Source organism: Oreochromis aureus, linkage group 6, assembly GCF_013358895.1.
Source record: "Oreochromis aureus strain Israel breed Guangdong linkage group 6, ZZ_aureus, whole genome shotgun sequence".
NCBI classification, from domain to species: Eukaryota; Metazoa; Chordata; class Actinopteri; order Cichliformes; family Cichlidae; genus Oreochromis; species Oreochromis aureus.
The window spans coordinates 26,844,994-26,853,480 of record NC_052947.1 but is presented as its reverse complement, the minus strand read 5'-3'; the positions used below and the strand labels follow the sequence as shown (position 1 = coordinate 26,853,480).

The 8,487-nt window shown below is 38.0% G+C and overlaps 1 protein-coding gene across 2 annotated transcripts; it reads left to right on the top strand.

Moving 5' to 3' along the window:
- The first annotated feature begins 5,124 nt into the window (after positions 1 to 5,124).
- LOC120440464 lies at positions 5,125 to 8,091 on the top strand. Of its 2 annotated transcripts, none has more exons than XM_039613043.1 (4): positions 5,125 to 5,219; positions 5,305 to 5,386; positions 5,647 to 5,979; positions 6,344 to 8,091. In XM_039613043.1, exons 2-4 carry the CDS (start codon positions 5,326 to 5,328, stop codon positions 6,730 to 6,732), a joined length of 783 nt encoding a protein of 260 aa, XP_039468977.1. In that variant the 5' UTR covers positions 5,125 to 5,219; positions 5,305 to 5,325; the 3' UTR covers positions 6,733 to 8,091. The 2 variants fall into 2 exon arrangements, with proteins under 2 accessions (XP_039468977.1, XP_039468976.1); XM_039613042.1 differs by having other exon boundaries at positions 5,644 to 5,979.
- Positions 8,092 to 8,487: the final 396 nt, after the last annotated feature.

Below are 8,487 nucleotides of genomic sequence, written 5' to 3'. Positions count from 1 at the left end.
TTAGCATTTCTGGTTTCACCTCACTGCAGCCAAATCTACCTGATGAATCACTTTTGGAACAAATGCTGAATTGGACTCAAATGCTCTATTTTTCTGAGAGCAGGAACTGTCAAACCTAATTTGATGCCAGAGACCAGATGCTAAACAACTTGAGTGGTTTTGCAGCTTTTCTGTAAATCGTGCTAAAACCACAGATAAAACTAGGCATTATGTGTAATCTGTTCTAGACAGCAATTAAGTACAGGATAAAACTCAACATTACTAAGCTGCAGTGTTGCCGGCATTCAGGGAAGTGGAGGTCTGAGTCTCACTTTTGCTTTTGCTTTTTTTTCCGGTGGAATGTGAGACTCAGTGATTTTAAGTGTATCGTTCTGTGTTCATGTATTGCATGTGTGTGGATGTGTATACAAATAGCCTAAAGCCAGATTACACAGAGGCTAAAATATGAACCTGCTGCTAGGGGGACAAATTCCCACTGGCCTCAAAGCCTCAGACCTCAGACATAGGTGAGTATATGTAATTCCATATTATTTTATATTATTTGTCATCATTCCTATTTTTAACATCTTTATATTACAAAGTAACAATAACACTTTATTGTTGAATATTTGGAGGAAATCATAAATATCAGATCATGTCATTTTTACAGATTATACAAAAGAGAAAATCATCTTAAGAGCAAATTTGCACTCTGTTAAAATTAGTAAATAAGTCCAATTAAATGCCATAAAAACAATAAAAAAATAAGTTAAGATACAGAACAGTGTATGTCATAAACAAGAAATCAAAAAGATCACCAACTTAGCCAATCTGATTTCCTCGGACAAATCATTCCAGAGCCTTGGGGCCAAATGTTTTAATCTCTTTTTTTTCAGCAGGGCTCCTTGAACAGATAAAACATCTCTGTCCAAGGTTCTCAAGGCACATACTGGAGCATGCATTACTGAGAAGTCAGAGATGTAGCTGTGAGCAAGGCCAGGAAGGGTCTCAAAGAAATCAATAAAATCTGAAACATACTGGGAGCCTGTGTAAAGAAGCTAAAACCAGAGTGGTATGATTACACCTCTTAGTTCTGGGTAAAAGCCCACTAGCTTTTGTAGGTCAAAAAGTTGTAATCCAGGGTCAATAAAAACACGTCAAATGGTATGTGTGTCTTTCAGCAAGGTCAGGTTTTTGAAATATTTCTAAAATGATAAGAAAACAGTCTCCAACATTTTCTCTGGCTTAATATTATTATTTATGACCACATTTGCATTGCTATAGAGTCAGCACCAGTGCTGTCAGTCCTTTTCAATGGGTATTCATGCAGTACAGTATGATTTAAGCTATAGTAATGCGGTTTCCAACTACTGAGTTGCTCATAACATGCTTGAGTTCAGTCATGGCAGCTCAGTTACTCCTTTCACTTGCTTTCACTTTGTACTTGACCAAATATTAAACAGATTATGATTGAAGAGGTGAGCCTGTGGTTCCTTCTACCAAACTCCTCTGGGTACCTCATCGCTATTTGTCTCTTCAGTGATGCTTTCAAGTGATTTCAACATCTTTATTAATATAGGCTACACTGAACAAGCACTGCATTTTTAATATGCATTTTTAATATGCTCAAATCTTCTGTAAAGATGACATGTTTACACTTGTTTGGTAACCATAAATAACATGTTAAACAACAATGTGGGTGCTTTCAGGGACTTTCGGGGAATTTAGGTAAGGTAGCTTATGTTTGTGTGTTTCTCTTTCATTTTGTCAGTGTTAACTGATTAAGACAGCTGATATCTCGAGCGATGAATACGAAGCGATATCACAAGACTGACAGCTGCCAAACTGAGTTGTCCTCATATTTGCCATTAGCCTGCAGCCTTCCTGTTATACCTTGCTCTCTGGCTGTGAGCACTTGCTGAACTTGAATTTGGGAAGATTTAAACAACGAGATAGTTTGCAGGTAATGAGTGTTTGCTCATTACCTGCAAAACAAAGACTTTACATTTATGTATGCACAACTTGGTGCTCACATAGTCATGGATGTAGAGTAAGTAGCAAAAATGTGTATGCGCGGCAGCTGAATCTTGAAACATTACCACAGCAGACAACCTAAGGACTATATTAAAGTGGCATAAACAGTAACCAGTTAATGGGCATCTAGTTAAATCCCTAAGACAATAAATGTGTTCTTTTTGTAGAAACAAATCTAATGAAGTCTTTGTGTCGTACATGTGCATTCAGAGGGTGACCAATGACACAGATTCTGTTGGCGCCTTGAACTAAATGAAACAAGCTGACGAGTGCTGACTATCACTAGGCTCACCTGTTATTGCACAACTGCTTCATAAACTTTATTAGATCATAGCCGGTGTGTATTGTGCTCATAAATATCCATCAAAGCTGTTACCTTTCTCGTGAATTTAGAATTTAGAATTTAAAGCATAGATAGAACAATAAAGAAAAACAACACAAATACAGCAGCCAGTGAAGAGTTGCAGGTACTTCGTGCAAACAACATTCAGTTTGCTCATTTTCTGCAACACAGCTAATGCATACTGTAAAGAGTTTTCCTTCCTTTCCTTGCTCTTGCTTTCTTTCTCCTTCAAACATGGAAGAAGATTTGCAAAGTTGCACCACTAATACCTGACTGCAGCACTTAGCTGTGCACAGTATAAGTAGGAGCAAAGAGGAGGTACACAAATAGAAAGCAACATAAAAACAACTATAAATTATAATAACAATTAAAGATTTTCTCATCTTGCAGCCAGACTGTATATTCTGTTTGGGCAACAGATCTCTACCTGGGTTCATTCACATGTGCATCTACTATGCATTTGCAGCAATAACCATAACAGACCTTTTTATTTTTTCTCAAAAATATACATTTAACAAAGTAGGTACAATCAATTTATAATCCAACAAAAGTAAGTGGTGCATACAGAATGACAGTAAGACCCACTCACTCAACAATAATGTTCACACTTAGTGATGCTCTTTGTCACCCTTTGTTACCCGGTGACTGTAACACACTGGATTCTGTAGAACTGTAGATTTTTAATGGGTAATCTGACATCTGTGCAAAGCCAATATTTTTATAACTAACTACGGATATTTCTAAAAATGTGGCATATACTTTCACACTGACTCAAGGCTGAACTTTTTGATAAAAGGTCAGTGCGACCTCATAAAAGTCTTTCTTGCTATAACACAAGCATCATTATCTTGGATTTTACAAAACACAAATTTAACACATTTCAAGAGTCACAAGATTTCCAAAATGGTGAAGTAAAGAAACTTCTTTACTGGGACAAACATATATACTCATCAGCTGCTTTATTTTATACACTTTGCTAATACTAGCTTGGTCCCCCTTTGCTTTCAGAGCAACTTTAATTCTTTATGACATCAATTCAACAAGGTGCTAGAAACGTTCCTCAGGCATCTTGCTGCATATTGACAAGATAGCTTCACACAGTTGATGCAATTTTTTTCTCTATATGCATGATGAGACTCTTCCATTCCACCACATCTGTTGGGGGCCGTTTGAGTACACTGACCTCATTGTCTTTGCCAGGAGTTTCAAAATCATTGGAGATTCCTGGCAAACTGTCCTGTTGTGAGCAGCCATCATAAAACAGGTACACTGTCACCAACTTGTTGGGTATTAAGAGATGCTCATGTCTCGGATGTAACGAGTGGTTATTTTGGTTACTTTTGCCTCTCCATAAGCTTCATAAGCTTTTTATCTAGAGAAATGGATACTTTCTCTTTTTTGGACACCATTCTCTGAAAATCCCAGAGATGGTTATGTGGGAAAATCCCATTAGGTCAGCTGACTAACTCGTCTGGGACCAACAACCAGCAAGTTGTCAGAGTTGCTGTCGTGTGATTGGTAGATCAGATATCTGTCAAATATCAGACATCTGTTTTAACATGTAGTTGTAAAGGTGTACCTAATGAAGCGATTGTATAAATGGCATCTTGATTTTTGTGTATTAATTCCATTTTTTAGCTGGGTTACACAACTGTGAGCAGTATTTCTGCTTTGTTTTTTTGCTAAATTGGTAGAAAAAGTGAGCACAGTGTCAAAATTAAGACTGATTATTAAGCGGAGAGATCCAAACTAAAATTTATACCGCACAAGCTTTAAGTTCGTCCATAATGAAACCATATCTATGAAATCTCATTATCATGTACACTTTCTGGACATTGACGCAGCCTTTTAGGAGATAATACACTAAATTGTGCAAAACACCAAATATATATTTGTGATAATAAATCTTGCAAGAGGCAGAATTTATTAGCACAAATGATGATAAATCTTTTGATAATAAATCTTTCATAAACCTTTTGAGTTTTTTTTAACTCACTCACACAGTAGGCTTTCATTCCTTTTCTCCTTCTGTTTTCTTTATCCAGAAAAACAAGAAATATAGTACACAGTAGTGGTTTTGGTCTTTTTCTGCTGAATACAAGTTATATATTGTTATTATAGCTGGAAAACAGTATTTGCCAATGATGTGCAAAATCACGTATTTACCATCTCTGTGCCCGGTTAAAGTAAGTGACCAGCGGATGTCAGGAACTTGTCACTTTCCCATGATGATATAACAGCTTTAAATAACATGACTCATTACTTTACAGTGACACACAATGAAGTCCTTAACAGAGTGAAAGTGGCTCTTCACACCATAATAGCTTACAATAAAGCATTTCCCCCGGGGTTGGATGAACAGAATTAAACAGGGATAATGACCCCATGGGAAAAAATCTATATCAGAGATGAATGCAGCAAAATGTAGCTACAGAAGATTGCTGAAGCACATCAAAGAAAGTCAGACAATTCTCTGATTGTGGTGGCTTTTGCTGCTTTATGAATAGGTCTTCGCTCTCATTTTGTCTGTTCTTTTCACTACTGACACACTCACACACACACACACACACACACACACACACACACACACACACACACACACACACACACACACACACACACACACACACACACACACACACAAACACACACATACCACACTTCCTTTCCAGTCTCACTGTTGTTTAGATTTCAACACCACGCCTTTCACAGGGATACTTCCTGGTAATTCCACATAAAGTAATGATTAACTTCATATCTTCTGAAGTCTGAGGCGGCATATGCAGAAGCAGCAGTTCTCAGGAGGTCAGTTTGGTGAACAGCAAGACTTAACAGACATCTGGTTAATGAATCCGGCTTTAAGGTCAGCCTTCCATCCTGTCTGCAGGAAAACACCTAGTGTGCATTTACTGAGAGCTAATTAGGTTTGATGGTTCTCTGTGTTACAGAGAAATGTGAAAGATTTGACAATGGGATTCACAACATTGCACATGCTCTGGCTTCTGACTGCATTTGCTTTTACAACACAAGGTATGTGAAATTACTATACTATACTAAATTACTATAAATTAGTATTTGCTGAGTAGAGTTTTGATATTTTGAAATATCTGCCACAACTTTTTTACAGCTTTGTATCATATCAACTTATCTGAACTAATCTAAAAGTTAGTGTAAAAGGGTGAATATTCTAATAAAGATGTAATAATGGTGTGATGGTGTTACCTCCTCCAACTTTAAGACACAAAAAACCAAAACATGAAACTTTTCTTTGTCTGTATCTTTATCAGCAGAGTTGGTGAAACTAAGGGTTAGTCCCAAGATTACCGCAAAGTGTGGCGAGCAAGTTACCCTCAACTGCAACACATCGTCGGTTCATCATGGAATGTCAATCAAACTTATGCAGTGGTTCAAAGAGGAAACACTTTTGTGTTCTGTGGACAGTAAAGGGAACATTACTGCACTGCACAGAGCATCTCTGAGTAACTTTACCTGTGAATATGAAGATGGACGGCTGTCGCTAATCTTCAAAAAGATGCTGCCTCCAGAGAGCGGAAAAAAATACACGTGTAAGCAACGCTCCAACAGAGGAGCACTCAATGAATCTACTAAACTGGAGTTACAAGGTCAGAGTCCTTCAGTTTAATTTTCCTATTAAAGCAAATTATAATATTGCATAGTAATATGTTTGAACTTCAGTTTTATTACAAAACAGATTGTTTTTATTTTGCTTTTGCATTGCAGTCTTCTTTTTTTGCCTCCACTTCCAAATTTACCAGAACACTGAGAAACCACGGGCACCATATCAGACCAAATACAAAGAAAATGCAGTTAAACACATTTAATTAAGCAAACGTTTCCTTGTGATTCAACTGATAGCAAAAATTGGTGGATTTTAATAGTTTTACGTGCTAAATGAGATTATTGAATGATGCTAACGTCTTGTACATTGAGGGCATTTTAAAACTTTTCTCGTGGTTTTCCCTGCAGAGTGTGGTCGGATTGCTGAGGGTAAATTAACGACCATGGGACCTGCGTGCACCTTCAAGCATGTCTACCCAGACGGAAATGTCCACTGGTTCCACGGCTCCCGCAACCTCTCAGATGGATCTCTGAAACAGTACACCGGTAAAAGTGTGGACGAAGAAGGCTGGCTGACTATCCACAGTTACCTGGAGTGGAACAGTTCACACGGGCCTTACAAATGCTCCTTGAAGAGCACCGTGTCTGACAGATACATTGCAAGTATGTTGATACAGAATCCTGAATCCCAGAAGAGCAGTAGAGCAACACACTCCAACGGCAACAGAGTTACAGCCTGGGAAAGTACGCGGACAATTTTTTGCCTTTTAATCTTACTTCCAGTTATATTTAAATAATGGAATTCCCACATCATGGTGTCACCAGACATGGGGGACATGGGGAGGCATGAATCAATGATTAACACTGATTAGGAGCAACAAGGTACTGAGACTTATGGATTTTTTGTCAAAACCAGGGCGTCGGGAATCAGTTTAAGTGAGTCATCTTGCATAATCCAAAGGCTTATCTTTCTTTCTTTGTGCTATTGGCTGACATGAACAAGAAAATTACACACCACAGAGAGGTGATAAGAAGACAGCCAGTAATCATAACAGTATAAAATGTGTTGTTGTTTGGCTTCAATAGAGGCTAGGAGAGAATGCACAGTGGTTTCACTGATCTTTGTAAGAACACAAGGAGATGTATAAATGGAAACACTCTCAGAGAAAATGCACCTTCTTATAATTGATAGTGATTAAAAAGTCTGTACTGGTTCAGTTTAATCGGCAGCTATAAACCTTTTCATGGATGTTTTTTTTTTCTCAAACATGTCCAGCACTGTCATCTGTGTATAGGTTCTCTATGAATGAAGACCATAAAAGGCTCTTTGTTAGATTTATTTCAGAAATACAGAACTGTCATGTAGCAAAACCCCTTTTCTTTCAGTCAAGCAATAAATCTGTCTAGAGTTTGTGGACGGATGCTGCCCTCTGGTGATATGTGCTGCTAACTAGAAGTAGCTGCTTTAGGAACCATTTGGGAGCAATATGTTTTCATTCAATGGGTTGATTTACCACACTTTGCACCAGCCTGGTAAATATAGGCAATTTAGTTCAGAATCCTTAATTCCAGGTCAGAGCTGATTGCTAGAAAGTAAATCAAACATCAAAATAGTTACATCACAGGAAGCACAGGAGAAAATGTTGTGTATTTTAATTTCACTTGCTGTCAGACTTAAACAATGGAAATGGCAAAAAAAAAAAAAAATGCACGACATGTACTGTAATCAGACACGGAGGTGAAGCAATGAAGTTTTGAGATTCATGGGGTTTGTTTGTTAGTTTGCTTGTTTGTTTGTTTGTTTGTTTGTTTTGGGGGAAGTGCCAGAAACACCAATCTCATTTGAAAACAAAGCAGCTGATAGTCGCTGATTGCATACATTTCCATCATTATGGTTTGATAGTCAGGGATTCATGCAAGTGGAAACAATGTCAAAGGAAGTGAACATGGCTAGAAAAGCAAAACATTCAAGTCCATCTGGTTCAGTTTCATCTTGAGCTATAAACCTTCAATACACACTTTCTTTTCAGCAGTATGTTTACATTCTAAACAGAGTGATGAAAATATCTCTTGAAGTGTGTGTGAGGTCCGTCTCTGGAGCACTGCTGTATGTGTGTAGCTTTTCAGTCCCATGAAAATAAAAATCTTGGACACAATGTAGACTGTAAAACATGACCTCTTTGGCCAGTTTCCTTCTGAAACACGCCATACTCCAGGACATATTTGAACTGTTAGTCGAGCAACAAGTAATAGCGTGCACATTCAAAATGCAGATTAAAGTTTGTTTTTTTCTTTTCATTAGCTTAAAAGTGATAATAGCCAGCTCGGTGGCTGGGGCTGTTCTTTAAGTAGCTTGTAGCCTTTTAATGGCTCACTGCACCCTCTTCAGACAGAACATTCGAGAGGCTTTTCAAGTCAGAGTGACTCTCAGCTAATGCTGTCACTAAACCGGTGTCATGTAGCAGACTGGCTGAGATCTAGTGGGTAAACCAATCCAAGGTCACATATTTGAGAGCTGACAGATGCATCCAGTTACAGTACAAACCTGACAC

Excerpts from the sequence above, each read along its gene's own strand:
- LOC120440464 (XM_039613042.1), top strand. The coding sequence starts at position 5,326 with ATGGGATTCACAACATTGCACATGCTCTGGCTTCTGACTGCATTTGCT. Across the intron at positions 5,387-5,643 it reads ATTTGCTTTTACAACACAAG|CAGAGTTGGTGAAACTAAGG; the intron begins GTATGTGAAATT and ends TATCTTTATCAG. Across the intron at positions 5,980-6,343 it reads TACTAAACTGGAGTTACAAG|AGTGTGGTCGGATTGCTGAG; the intron begins GTCAGAGTCCTT and ends TTTTCCCTGCAG.